Source organism: Equus caballus, chromosome 8 (genome assembly GCF_041296265.1).
Source record: "Equus caballus isolate H_3958 breed thoroughbred chromosome 8, TB-T2T, whole genome shotgun sequence".
Lineage (NCBI taxonomy): Eukaryota > Metazoa > Chordata > Mammalia > Perissodactyla > Equidae > Equus > Equus caballus.
The window spans coordinates 17,912,830-17,928,068 of NC_091691.1; the positions used below are offsets into that span (position 1 = coordinate 17,912,830).

General features: G+C 45.0%; 1 protein-coding gene across 3 annotated transcripts in view; it reads left to right on the plus strand.

The window, feature by feature from the left end:
- The first annotated feature begins 236 nt into the window (after window positions 1-236).
- Window positions 237-15,239, plus strand: part of KSR2 (kinase suppressor of ras 2) — a 387,277-nt gene continuing 372,274 nt past the window's right edge. For all 3 annotated transcript variants that reach the window (XM_070275419.1, XM_070275417.1, XM_070275418.1), the window contains exon 1: window positions 237-1,396. In XM_070275419.1, the coding sequence (XP_070131520.1) occupies window positions 1,217-1,396 (180 nt within the window). In that variant the 5' untranslated portion in view covers window positions 237-1,216. The remainder of the gene's footprint in view (window positions 1,397-15,239) is intronic.

Here is a 15,239-nt window from a genome sequence, read left to right on the forward strand (position 1 = left end):
GCGCACACCTGCTCCCAGCCAGAGCGCACCTGCTGAGCCGTACTCCGGCCTCTTCTCGCGAGAGCGCCGCTGTAGTAGTGGCCCCCACCCCCTCCCCGCCACCGAGTCCCTCTCCCCGCCCCCTCGCCGGCCTCCGCGCTCTGGCACCCTCCCTGCCACCTCCACCGCCCCCGGGAGCAGCCTCGGCCCGCCGCGCGCGCGCTTCCCCCACGCCCCCGCCCGCCGGCCGCTCGCTCGCACGCACGCCCGGTAGTAATTTCACTTTGCCACGCGAGCTCCGCATCCCCTCGAAATCCCGCCCCCGGCTCCCCCTGTCCCCGCTGGGAGCCGTCCCCTGCCCCGGCCAGGTGCGCGAGCCTGCGCGCGCCTCCTCCGGCGGGTCCCTGGCGCGCCTGGGCCGGGGCCGGCTGGGGCGGATGCGCGCACGGCGCCTCTCCACCAACCCGCTCCCCTGCAGGTCCCTCGCTCGCTCGCCATCCCTCGCCGGCACTCCCTCGCTCCCCCCACCCCCCTTTGATTGACAGGCAAGATGTCGGTGTGGAGCGAGGCAGGAGCGAATGCAGCAGCCGTCACCCCCGGAGCCCGGCGGCGGCAGCAGCAGCAGCAGCAGCAGCAGCGCGAGGAGGAGACAGCAGCCAGCCGCAGTCGCCGCCGCAGCCGCGGGAGCAATGCAGACAGCATCTTGAGAACGCGCTAAAGCACCCCAAACGGTGGACAATGCCTTGTCACTGCAACTGGGAGGGGGGCAAACCAGATTTTTTTTGACATAAAAGCAAGCCAGCCAAAAATATATAATTTTGTCCTTCACGGAGCCGGTGTGTAAAGAGTGAGCGCTATTTTCCTTCTCCCCCTCCTCCCCCTCCTCCTCCTCCTTTTCCTCCTCCTCCTCCCCTCCCTAAGTGTACAGACAGCATCACATCACCTGGTTTGCTTCTGAGAAACAGCATCTCTCCTTTTCAGGGATCAGAGACTCAGAGAGAGAAGACATTCTAATGGAGTCGGCTTGATACCCCAAAATAAAATAATAAATTTTGGTTCTTGTCCCCTCCTCCCACCCCCACCCCCTCAACCCTGTGTGAGATGTTGGGTTTCTTCTTCATGAGACATTGTTGAGAAGTCGCAGTGGTTGGAGAGGCGGAGGGGGTAGACTACCTCCCCCCCCCCCCTTTTTTCTCTCTGGGAGGAGGAGGAGGGAAGGGGGCTTGCAGAGCAAGCGATGGATGAGGAAAACATGACGAAAAGCGAGGAGCAGCAGCCTCTGAGTTTGCAAAAAGCCTTACAGCAGTGCGAGTTGGTCCAAAACATGATAGACCTGAGCATCTCCAACCTGGAAGGGCTTAGGACCAAATGTGCTACCTCCAACGACCTCACACAAAAAGAAATCCGGACCCTGGAGGTAGGTGTTGCCTAGGGGGGAAAGCAATCCTTGCTTCCCTCCCCTTTCTCCCCACCGTCCCCTTTCCTTTGATTCTGTTTGGGGTGGGGGGAGTGGAGGGCAGCAAGGGGGGTGCGATGTGGTTTTCTGTGGATTCTTGCAAAGCCTGCACTGGGTGGCCCTTTACTGTACTGCTGTCGTCTTCGCTTGGCTGGGTGATGGTAGTAGTAGTCATTGGTATTCTTTATTATTATTCTTGCGGCTGTTAGTATCATTGGCTTCCTCTCTGAGGAGTGAGTTCTCTCTGTTTTCCGCTTGTGGATTTGTTTATATGCCAAGGGGGCTTGTGTGCCGGCTAAGACATTAAGACGCTGCAGAGAGCCCACGTGACCTTGCGCATTCTGCAGGTGGTCAAAGGTGCTTTTTGCTCGCAGAATGGGGCTGCCTATAAATACAGACCTTTTCTTCTCTCGGCCTCCTTCCCAGCGCCCCTTTTGCTCCTTGGATTTTGTTTTTTTTCCGGTGATGTACATGTCAGGAGGCAAGATGCATGGAAAAGAATTCCCCATTGAGCTACCCACTTCCAATCAAATCATTTTGATGCAGGGAGCTGTTGCAGGCCTAAAACGTGTAAAAAGATGAAAAAAAATAATAATTCCGGGAACAGCACACACAAGTGGTGCGGGAAAATACTCTTGAGTCTCGGTGGGACCATCAGGAAAGGGGTCCGGAGGAGGAGTTATCTTTGGGTTGTTGTAACATTCTCTCCAACAGAACTTAAGGGGGAGTTTGAAGCCGTTTTGCAGGGCTGGGATGGATGCAAAGTTACTCAGGAAGGAGGTGGCAGAAGTTATTTCTTCGAAAGGCCATTTGGTCAAAGGAGGAAGGTTTCAAGAGCCATAGAAAATGCCTGATGCCTGTGTCCATGTAATCAGTGGGCATGCACCTTGCTTGAAACGTCTGAAGGGTTCAGCTCACTTCCCTCCCTCAAACTGGCCCAGCTGTACACATGGCTTGATTAAATTTGGGGACTCCCATTTGCTGGCATTTGCTGAGGGTGTTGGCAGTGGGGCTGGGAGCAAAGAACAGGGGTTCTCCCTGTGGTGGAGTGGGCATGTGCAGTGCTGGGAGCTTCCCTCTGTTTCTAAGGCCTGAACTCTTCAATCTCTACTGAATCTTTTAGCCTCTGTTCTAGCCTGGATGAGCACCTCTCTCTGATTCACTTTCAAGTCTTTCTTTTTCCTCCGTGGTTTTAAATTTAGCCAGATGTCAGCCTGCAGGAAGGTCATCAGTTTGAAAGTGGAGTTGTGTGTGTGTTGAATATGCTGTTTGCTACCCTCCGGTGCATGTCTGTGTGCACCTGTCATCTGGGAAAATGATCCTCAGAAATGAAATAAGATGAATGTCAAGGGGTGTAAGAGGAGTGGAAATTCTGTTAGGAGGCACAGGTACTTTCTTTTTCAGAGCTTGGGGAGAGCAGTCTAGTCTAGGATTCTGCTGCTGGGAGAAAAAGTGTGGGATGCCCTGGCCCAGCCTTCTGTCTGTCTGAGCAGTGACCAAGATAATATTCTGTTCAGAACTGCATACAGTAAATAAATGAATAACCCCAGAGGGCGACCTGAGGTCTCTTCTGGTCCTCTGAGTCAGGAGTCCCAAATGCTAGTTTGTGTATTGCTGTGCAAGTTTCTCAAGTTTTCTTTTCCTCTTCAGCGTGCTCCATCCTCTGATAACTCCCTGGACAATGGTGATTGTCGCAGTGGGCCCTGGATTCTGTGGCTTCTTTTCTGCGTAGTGGTTTTCTTTTTAAACTGCTGATGGATGGAGTCATTGGTTTAGTGGGAGGTTGAAGTTATTGAGAATGCATCTGTTTGTTGGTTTCCTAGTCCCAGTATGCCACAGACCATGCCAACCATTTTGTCCGTATTGCCCAGGGAAGGGTCTCCAGCAATCATGCAAGTTTAGGCTTCCCAGGTCTGTAGGGCTAGAGTGGGACCGCTGAGGGAGGGGCTGGTGAGTTGGGGTCCAGTCAAGTCCTGCCAAACCTCACGTGGGCTTTGGATCCACAGGGGTTTTTTTTATCCCTAAGTTGTCAAATTTTGTATATCAAAACCACCTGGGGGAGCTTATTAAAAATGTACGTTCTCGGCCTCTAACCCCCAAGGTTCTAATTCAGTTGGGATTGGATGAGGCCCCGGGAATCTGCATTTAATAAATAGTCAAGGTTTCTGATGCGTATTTTCGTACTGATATTTTGAGAAATACTAATCTATTAGGAGATGGATGTCATGTTTCAGCTGTTGGTGATGACTCCTTGCTGACCAACACTAAAGAAACAGACCATCCCTGAACACCTTGATAATAAGCCAAATTTAGTATCGTGCATATACCCCTGTAGGAACAAGAATGTACAACATGGCCTTATCTTCAAGAAGCGTACTTCCTGGTTAGGGAGACAAGGCTACTGATAAATATATATATGTATATATATATATATATATATATATATGAAATAATGAGAAAGTCCAAACAGTGAATAATATGGGAGACAGCGTGTGGCTCCATTAGGAATGTGTTCAGCTGCATGAAATGGTCAGTCCTACCACAGTGGTTAAGCAAATAATGGTTTCTTTTTCTCATGTGGCAAGAAGGCTGGAGGTATTTAGCTGCTTGGGTTGGCTCAGTAAGTTAATAATATCAGGGCTGATGTCTTTGCAAATTCTCATGGCCTCTTCCTTATGGTTGCAAGATGGCTCCTGGAGCTGTCGACCTTACGGCCAGGTCAAGGCAGGCAGGAGGAGGACTGGGTGAGTGTGAAGGAATCAAGGGTTCCTATCTTTGTTTGGCTTCTCCTCCTCCTCCCTGCCCCACAGAAGATGTTTAGTTGTGTCTTCCTGGCCAGAACTGGGTCAAATGGCTCGTCCAAGCTGCAAGGCTGGGAGGTGGGGAAGGGGGAACACCGGCATGATTGGTTTAGATGGGTCGAGATCCATTGCCTGGGTTGACCTGTTGCCACTCTGTATAAAATCGGGGTTCTTCTGGCATGGAGGCAGGCATGCAGGGGTATGGGTGGACAGCCGCATGTTGGCCACAGGATGTTATCGGGAGATATTTTGGTGGAGAACAGAGATCATGAGGTTTGGAGATGCACCGATGTAGTTTTGAATTTGAGCTTTTCTACTTACTTTTTTTTGTTGTTGGTGAGGAATATTAGCCCTGAGCTAACGTCTGCTGCCAATCCTCCTCTTTTTTGGCTGAGGAAGACTGGCCCTGAGCTAATGTCCGTGCCCATCTTCCTCTATTTTATATGTGGGATGCCTGCCACAGCATGGCTTGATGAACGGTGTTTAGGTCCCGGCCCGGGATCTGAACCGTTCAATCCCGGGCCGCCAAAGCAGAGTGCACGAACTTAGCTACCATGTCACTGGGCCGGCCCCTCTACTTCCTTTATCTTGGGCTAGTGACTTAAATTTTCTGACCCACAGTTTAGCTTTTGGCAAAATGACAATGATAGAATAATATTATCTACTTCAGAGTGGTCGTGAAGATTAAAAGAGATGATGTTTTCAAGGGTCTAGTGTTATTTCTGGCACAGTGCCTGCAGGCGCTAAATAAATGATAGCTATGATGATGATGGTGATTAGCATTACCTGGTATGGAATAGCTGCCACGGAAGGGAACAGCTCAGATCAGAGCGAGAGAAGAAAGAGCTTGAACGGCATTTCCAAAGTATGTTCTGTGGAACCCTAGGTCTGTGGGATGTTAGCATTTCTCATTCTTTCAACAAATGCTGAAATTCAGGCACTGTACTAGATGCTGGTGGTCAATAAGTATTCCGTGGACAAAATGAATTCTATGGTTAATACATTTGGGAAAGGTTGAGTTAAGCAAAGGGAAACACATATTTACTGCAGGACTTCTCAGAGCCTTTAATATGCCATCTATGTGCATGGTGCCTCTAAGGGAGGGTAGAGGCTGCAATAATTCCTTTTTCCAAGGCTCTCTCTCGGGATTGATGTTCCACAGAATACACCCGGGGAAACATTTGGCAAAGCAGTTAGGGAAGCTTTCTTGGTTGGGGAACTGGGGACCCTGAGTGGAGTGAAGGGTGGGGAGGGTTTCGGTTGCAGCGGTTGGGGAGAGCTTGCTGGGCAGAAACAACAAGCCAGATGAAGGCATTTTCATGCTGTGTCACGGACTCCTGGGGTCTGCCTAAGGACAGGGGAGTCAGACCAACAAAGTTTCATCCCTTTGATGGAGGAGATAGAAATCTTCAAAGATTTTGGAGTGACTACAATAAAAAAGATGTTTAAAGGTTGGTCTGATGACAGCCTGCAGCAGAGGCCAGCAAACTTTTTCTGTAAAGCGACAGATAGCAAATCCTTGAGGCTTTGTGGGCCATACGGTTTCCATGGCAACCACTCACCTTGGCTGTTGTAGCACGCAGCGGCTACGGCCAATAGGTAAAGGAACATTTGCCAATAAGACTTCATTTATGGGCCTGAAATTCAAATTTGATAGAATTTTCACGTGTCGCGAAATATTATTTTCCTTTTGATTTTTTTTTTTTTTTTGACATTTAAAAATGTAAAACCTACTCTTAGGTTTTGGGCCTTACAAAAACAGGTGGTGGGGCAGAGTTGGCCCACGGGCTGTAGCTTGCTGACCCCTCATCTATAGGGTGGATGATCCACTTCTGCTGATCTTGCCCGGGTCGCTTATGTGGTGTGGTCATCTGGTGGCTCAACTGGGGCTGGATGGTCCAAGATGGCCTGGCTCACACGGCTGGTGGCATGCTGGTGGTTGGTTGGGGCACCTCTGTTCTCCTCCACGTGTCCTCTCCAGCAGGACAGCCCAGATTTCTTACATGGTGGCAGCAGCAGGGGTCCAGGAAGATAAGCCCCAGTGCACAGCCTCTCTTAAGCCTCTGCTTCCATAACCTTTGCTAATGTCCCATTGGCTAAAGCAAGTTACGTGGATAAGCCCAGAGTCAATGTGGAAGTTACTATCTAAAGGTATGAATTCCTGGGGGTGTGGTTCACTGGGGGCCGATGAACAATCTGATGTACCCAGTGTACCACAGCTATGAAAAAACCCCAAAATAAAACCAAAGAGCCTGGAAAGGAGAGAGAGGAGTATGGGTGATCAGCAAAAGCCCCCTTGAGGAGGTTTAACCGACTCGAGGAGGCTAGCCATGAAATATCTGGGGAATGCCATCAGACAGAGGAAACAGCAAATGCAAATTTCTTGGGTGAGAATGTGCTCGAATGTTATCAGAGCAGCAAGGAGACCACTGTGGTTGGAGTGGAGTGAGAGGGAAAAGGATGAGGGGCCCAGGGGGAGACAGAAAATAGACTGCAGGGGGTAAAGTTGGGAGCAGGCAGACAAGTTGGGGGGGTTCGTGTGGAAGTCAAAGCTGGGAAGAGTGTGCTTTGGACTAGTATGATGGTTGGGGGCATGGGGCAAGTGGCTGGATTCAAAAGGTAAGTGGATGGGAAGTGCTCATGAATCGGATGTAGGGAATAAAGGAAAATAAGGAATTAAGGATTGTTTCTAGGTGTTTGGCCTAAGAACTGAGTGAATGGTGGTGCCATTATTTGTTCTTTTTTTTTTTGAGGAAGATTAGCCCTGAGCTAACATCTGCTGCCAATCCTCCTCTTTTCGCTAAGGAAGACTGGCCCTGAGCTAACATCTGTGCCCATATTCCTCTGCTTTACATGTGGGACGCCTACCACAGTATGGCTTTTGCCAAGTGGTGCCATGTCCGCACTGGGATCCAAACCGGTGAACCCTGGGCCGCCGAAGCGGAAGGTGCCATAATTTGAAATGTAAGACTGAGAGCGGTATAGGTTGGACTCGACAGTCAAGTCCTGTTTGGACATGTTACATTTGTCAAGCAGACAGTTGGGGATGTGGGCCAGGAGCTCAGAGGAAGGAAATTCACTTAATATGTCAGGGACATCTTTTCATATTATTAAATATTATTTTTAATGGCTGCATAGTATTACATAGATGTACCATAATTTATTTAAAATTCTATTGTCAGATGTGTATGTTTATAATTCCATTATTATAAATAATACTGTAGTAGACATCCTCGTGGCTTGTAGTAATCCTTGTCTTCATTTCCTAGAGGTGGAATCGCTGTCTCCAGGGATATGCAAAGTTTCAGGACTTTTGAAAGGTTTTGCCAAATTGCCCTTCACTAGCAGTGGGAGAAGGGGCCCATTTTCCCATAACCTCAGTATGGGTTTATGTTTTATTTTATGTTTTGGTCGCCTGTGTTTGGACGACCGAGAGCTCAGGGTTAAGGAGGCAGTGGTCTCAGGTTGGAATCTCCTCTTTCCTGTTTCTAGTTGGAAGGATCTGGAACCTGCAGTCACAAGAGGAGCACTTGGTTTTCCACACACGTGGCCAGCCTGTGAAGACCTAGCCTCTTCCTTCTGACTTGCTCTCGTAATGTTATGGGTGGGAGATGGTCTCGCAATTTTGAGTCGATGGCAACAGTTATTTCTGGAGGGTTCACTACCCCCTCTAGGTTTTTGGAGTGGGTTCTACCTGGGAGCTTATGATCTCCCTTTCTCCAATGGGCAGAAAACTGGGGAGTTTTCCTCCTCTTCCAGAGAATGGGTCCTTTACTGGGCTCCTACCCACTGGGCCCCAACTGTTGGGACCTGACCTTCCTCCTCACCCCCAGTGTGCTTCCTGGAGCTGGGGAATGGGAAGGTGTTCCGAAGCTGAGGAAGACGAGGGCACATGGCAGCCGGGAGGGAGGACGGAGACGCCGAGGGATGGGAAGCGAAGAGGGACAGAAATGGGAGGAGAAAGTCCAAGCGTAGAATGATTTTCTTCAGCAGCGTTTCTGGGACCCTTGGAACAACTCTCCCGTGGGTAGTGACCACAACAGTGGTCGTTCCTGTTTTACAAGTGAGTTTACTGAGGTTTAGAGTCACTGATTTGACCCAAACTGCAAATCAAGGCAGCCACAGATCCGGGAAGAGCTTTATTGCTCTTCCGTGGATTCCCCAAAGGTGGCATGGCCTGGAAGAGAAGAAAGGAAGATGAGAGCAGAGAGAGAGCAAAGGGGAAGCGCAGACGATAATGGTGGATGAGAGGTCTCAGCGGCGGGATTAATGAGAGTCCTAAGGATGGCATCCTCTGTCACTCAGATGCTTTCACTGGTGACTGTTAGAGATGACAACTATTGAAGCGAAATACAGAACTGGGGGAGGCAAAGTAGGGCGTCCACGGAGACAAGGAGGATGAGACAAACAGAGGGAAACATTTAGACCTGAGAGGTCCAGTATGGTAGCTACTTGCCACATTGACTATTGACCAGATGAAATGTGGCGGGTTCTAATTGAAATGTGCTGTTAGTGTGAAATACGCACCAGACGCCGAACTCTTAGTATGAAGAAGAGAATGTAAGCTACCTCATTAGTAGTGTTTTTTACTGACAACATGTTGAAATGATGCTATTTTAGCTATATTGGGTTAAATGAAATATGTTAAAATTAATTTCACCTGAATCCTATTCCTTTTCCCCTGCAGCTACTAGAAAATTTTAAATTACGTAAGTGGCTCACTGTATATTTCAATTGGACAGTACTGCTTTTGAGCATTGAGGTGATGTCTCTGTTTTGCCTTAATAGAAATCTTGTTCTTGATAAAGACTGAAAATATGGGCCCCCTGGAGTTATGTGGCAGTCATTGATTATGGCTGCGTGGATGCGGTCCAAGGACCGATGCCTTCAGTTTCCCTGGACCAGTAGAACAGTGAGATGAAGACTCAGGAATAATAACTTAATTGAGCCCCTGGAAATTTGGGTGAGTGCTCAGAGCAGGATAGCCAAGTGGTTAGGAGGGCATGGGCTCCAAAGTCAGTCTGCTTGGGTTGCAGTCTGAGTCAATCCTGAGTTCAGGGTTTACTAGCTAAGTACCCTTGGGCAAATAAGCTCTCCTTTCTGAGCCTCAGTTTCCTTGCTTAGGAAATTGGGATAATTTTACAGAGGATTGTTATGCTAATTAAATGGAATAATGCCTTAAAGAACTGAGCAGAGTGCCCAGCACATGGCAAATGCTTAATAATTGTTAACTTTGGTGGTTTTGATCATACTCCCTATGGATTGGCAGGGGGAGGATGGGGTATTTCAGACGTCCGGGAAGGTGCCAACCTTGAGGGTATCATTCATTGATTCGGTGAATGTTAACTGGGTCCCCAGTGTGTGAGAGGCAGGGACTCATGTAGCAAGGCATGAGAAGAAGAAACCCATAGAAGCCTTCTATGGGATAATGGCACACCTGCTGGGCTGCAGGTGACATAAGTGAACAAGATTCTGATACCAGGTCTGGATCTTTGAATTCGCCCACAGATGACTCACTTCCCATCAGCGCCTGGCAGGCTTTAGTCTTTAAACCATGTGCGCATCACAACTCTGAGCTGGATAACAAAGTACCAGTTATGGGCTTGGGCCTTACAGCTCCTGCCCTTGTCTTAAGCTTATGTGGTGAAGAGAAAAGTCAAGCTGTGATATCCAAGTGCTTGAAAAGCATATCCTCTCAAGGTGGGAGGGCCCTTAAGAGGTTCTTTAGGCCCACCTCTTGCCCACTGTCCAGCTTTGGCCTGGTGATTTGTGGTGAGCACTACCTCACAAGGCAGCTTTTCAAAAAATTCATTTTTTGATTGTGGTGAAATATACATAACATAAAATTTACCATTTTAACCATTTTAAATGTACAATTCAGTGGCATTAAGTACATTTACAATGTTGTGCAACCATTACCTCTCTCTACCTGCAGGACTTTTTTGTCATCCCAGATGGAAATTCTGTACCCTTAAACCATAACTACCCCTGCCCCCAGCCGAATGGTATCCTGTATTCTATTTTCTGTCTGTATGAAATTGGCTGTTCTAGGTGTCTCATATAAGTTGAGACATATGCTATGTACCTTGTGTGACTGTCTTTTTTCATTTAGCGTAATGTTTCTAAGGTCTAGCCATGGTGTAGCATGTATCACTTCTTCATCCCTTTTTATGGCTGAATACTATTCCATTGTATGTATACACCACATTTTGTTTATCCGGGTGTCTGTTGATGGACACTTGAGTTATTTTCACCTTTTGGCTATTGTGAATAACGCTACTGTGAACACTGATGTACAAGTATCTGTTTGAATCCCTGCTTTGAATTCTTTTGGGTATATATCTAGGAGTGGAATTATTGGGTCATATGGTAATTCTATGTTTAATTTTTTGAGGAACCACCATACTGTTTTCCACAGGGGCTGGAAATTTTACATTTTCGCCAGCAATGCACTGGGCTTCCAATTTCTCTACATCCTTGCCAACAGCTCCTGTTTTCTGGGGTTTTTAAAATTATAGTCATCCTGGTTGGTATGAAGTGGTATCTCATTGTGGTTTTGATTTGCATATCCGTAATGACTAATGATGTGTGAGGCATGTTTTCATGTGCTTATTGGCCATTTGTATATCTTCTTTGAAGAAATGTCTATTCAGGTCCTTTCACAAGGCATCCTTTTGATTTGGGGTTTTATAATGGTTAGAATTCTCCTCCTCCTGTTGAGTTGGATCTGCCCTCTGATGACATGTATCCTTTGGTTCTGCTTACTGGAGAAGAGAGAATGAGGCCAGTCCTTCCTTTAGCTGAGAAAATAGTTTCAAGAAGAGTTTGCATCTAGATCTGGAATCCACCAGGTAGAGACAAGAGATGGCCATGCCCCCAGACTCCTGACAAGTATCTGACCCAAGTTTTGCAGGCACCATCTTCCTGCTCTGTCCTCTGTGAATTCTATTCCTATGGAATTCCAGAATTTGGGGTCATTGACAATGGTGAATTTCCCTTTGCCTGTGCACCTCTCCTACCCAGAGTATCATGCCAATCAGAAATAGTCATGAATGTTTCTCTGTGTGCCCATCCACAAAGGCATGGGATGATTCTTGGGCAGGGTTGGGTGGCCTAGACTGGAGTAATGAGTCAAATGGATATAAAAAAGAACCCATCAAGTGGGGCATCCAGTGGCTTTGTTTTTATTATTAGGAGCAGAGCAAGTGTAGATGCCACTTTTTGTGTTTTTATCCTTATCTGACTTGGAGAAAGTGTTTTGTGAGAAACCCAAAAAGCAGTATTATCCTTTTATTATGTTGCTATATTATTCTTTTAATATGTTGCTGGATTTGATGCATTAGTATTTTGTTGAGTATTTTCGTGTCTATGTTCATAAGGGATATTGTCTGTGGTTTCCTTTTTTGTACTGTCTTCATTTAGTTTCAGTATCAGAGTTATACTGGCCTCATAAAGTGAGTTGGGAACTGTTTCCTTCACTTCTATTTTCTGGAAGAGATTGTGTAAAACTGTTGTTATTTTATGTTTAAATGCTTTAAATTCTGGTAGAATTCACCAGTGAAACTATCTGGACCTAGAGATTTTTTGGGGGGAAGGTTTTTAACTACAAATTCAGTTTTTAAATTTATTCTTGGGTGAATTTTGATAGTTTGTGGCTTTGAAGGAATTGGTCCATTTTGTCTCAATTGTTGAATATACATACATAGAGATGCCGTAGTATTCCCTTTTTATCCTTTTAGTGTCTGTGGGATCCGTAGTGATGTCCCTCTTTCAAAGATTCCTGATGTTGGTAATGTGTGTTTTTTCTCTTTTATTCTTTGTCAGTCCGGCTAGAGGTTTATCCATTTTTACAAAGAAATAGGTTTTGGCTTCATTTATTTTCTCTTTTGTTTTTCTGTTTTCAGTTTTATTGATTTTTGTTCTTATTTCCTTTCTTCTCCTTGCTCAGGGTTTATTTTGCTTGTCTTTTTCTATTTTCTTGCGGTGGATGCTTAGATTGTTGACTTGAGACCATTCTCCTTTTCTAAGTATTTATTGCCGTAAATTTCCCTTGAAGGGCTACTTTAACTGCATCCCACAAATTTTGATATGTTATATTTTCATTTCTCTTTAGTTCACAGTATTTTCTAATTTCTTTTGAGGATTCCTCTTTACATGAGGATTCATGTATTCTTTAGAGGTGTGTTGTTTAATTTCCAAGTGTTGTGGATGTTTTCTGATATCTTTCTGTTACTGATTTCTACTTTAATTCAGTTATGGTCAATGAATGCATTTTGTATTCAGTTCTCTTAAAATGTTTAAGGTTTATTTTATGACCCAGGCTGTGTTCTGTCTTGGTGAATGTAACATGTGGACTTGGAAAGAATGTGTACCCTGGTGCTGATATTCAGTGTGATGTACATGTCAGTGAGATCCACTTGGTTGATGGTATTGTTTTAGATGCTCTATATCCTTGCTGATTTTCCCTCAAGTTGTTTTATTGATTATACAAAGAAGAGTGTTAATATCTCCTACTATAATTGTGGATTTGGCCATTTCCATCCGTTTTTGCTTTATTTATTTTGAGCTGTTTTGTTAAATATATACATATTTGGGATGGCTATTTTCTTGGTGACTTGACCCTTTATCATGATGTAAAGTTACTGTTTATCTCTGGTAATTTTCCTTGCCCTGAAAACTCTTTTCTCTGATATTACTGTGGCTGCCTCAGCTTTACACTTTTTAGATTTTTAAAAGTTGAGATAAAATTCACCATCTAAACTATTTTAAAGTATACAATTGAATGATTTTTGGTATGTGCTCAATGTTGTGCAACCATTGCCTGTATCTAATTCCAGAACATTTCCGTCACCACATGTACAAACAAAACCTTGTACCTGTTAGCAGTTAATCCCGATTTCCCTGCCCTCCATCCCCTGGCAACCATTAATCTATTTTCTGTTGTTATGGGTTTTCCTATTCTGGATATTTCATGTAAATGAAATCATACAATATGTGGTCTTTTGTGTCTGGTGCTTTTTACTTAGCATGATGTCTTCAAGGTTCACCCATGTTGTACGTGTATCAGTATTTCATTGCCCTTTATGAGGGAATAAAATTCCATTGTATGGATATATCCGTTGTGTTTATCCATCTATCATTGGACATTTGGGTTGTTTCTACCTTGTGGCTATTGTGAAAAATGCTGCTATGAACATTCGTTTGGCTAGGAGGATGGGGGCACTTTGGAAGAAAACTGTTTTTTCTCTGCCAAAAACTAAAGAAACGTCCTCAGGTCCAGCTGGTATGCAGCTGGGAACTCTAGAGTCAGAAGTTCCGTCCGTACCTTTTGTGGTTGTACGTGATGGTCTGTGTGACAATTTTCTGGAGCTCCTGCCAGGGCTTGGTTGGCTCTTCAGGTTGTATATGCCGGGTTATGAATTGTTTACACTGACTTCAGAAGTGGAAGCCACTAAATAAAATAGTCATTTTAAAGACGTTTGTAAACATTAAAGCAACACATTCACTACAGAAAAAATAGAATTTGTGTTTAATCAAAAAGAAGGGTGAACACACTTATAATCCCAGCACCCACAGATCATCATTGCTAACACCTTGTCATAGAGCCTTACCGGCTTTTCCTTGTGCAAACGTGTATTTTTGTGACTTTTAAGAATAACCATCTTTTGTATATTTCGTAGTCTCCTCTTTTTCTCTTAAAAATTGACTTAAGACATGATGTCTTTCCCTGCCAAACCTATTTTTTTATAGCATTTCAAATGACTGGTAACATTCCGGCATAAAGATATAGCCTAAGTGAGTTGACCAACCCCTTTTGGTGAGTTAGATTATTTCTGGTATTTTGCTCTCATAAACACAGTGTTAATGACTACTTTTAAAACGAAATCTTTGTAAAGCATTCTTATTAGTTTCCTTAGGAAATATACCTAGGAGTAGAATTACCGCATGCCCGTAAGGCTTTTTCTCATCTGTGGCCCAGTGGTCCTTTAGAAAGAGTAAGCTCATTTATAACCCTCTCAGAGTTTACGAGAGTAGAGTTTGTGGCTTTCTGTCTTCGGAAATGATGACTGTGAGAGGTAAATGTTTCCAATAAATCTGTGGTTTAATAAAAAATATGTAAAGTCACTGTACTACATCTGTGAATCAAAGAGTGATGAGCTGAGAAATTGGGGCAGTCTTGGTTTTAAAAGATGCACACTTTCAGTTGAAATAAATACAGAGTTTGAATCATGTCAATGACAAGGAAGCCTAATTTAAGATGAAATTTTTCTGAAATGACGTTAGAAAGGGATGTGAGTTTTACAGATGAGGCCGTCTGATTTCCAGGGATCACACAGTCAGTTGTTTTCTGGGTCCAGGCAGGAAACCCACAGAAGAAAAGAGGGCCTGGGATAGAATAGTTGGGAGGTCACGTAAGGGCCACCGTGAACTGGCGAGCCTATGTTCCGTCTACAGATGTCAGTGTTGCCAATGGATGAGCTTTGAGCCGAATTTTATCAGGTATTCCCATTTTCCAACAGGACCCAGAAATCGAAACTATAAATAAAAAGCAGACATTGACTCTATTATCTGATCTATGTATATGTTCAGACAATATTGAGTGAGGAAAAGGAAGGTATGCATAATCAATGCTACTGAAATAATTTGTGAACGCATTTTTTTTTTAATTTTTAAAAAAATTTTATTGCGGTCATAATAGTTTATAACATTGTGAAATTTAAGTTGTACATTATTGTTTGTCAGTCACCATATAAATGTGCGCCTTCACCCCTTGTGCCCACCCCCCACTCCCCTTCCCCTCTGGTAACCACTACACTGTTCTCTTTGTCCGTGTGTTAGTTTATCTTCCACATATGAGTGAAATCGTACGGTGTTTGAACACAAACTATTCTGAAATAATTTCTGAAGTGGTTTGATGAAATGGTTTGATGAATGCTGCTTCAGATTTTTTTTTCAGTCCTACCCATACATGGATTGAAAACATTAAGCTTACATTGTTTAGC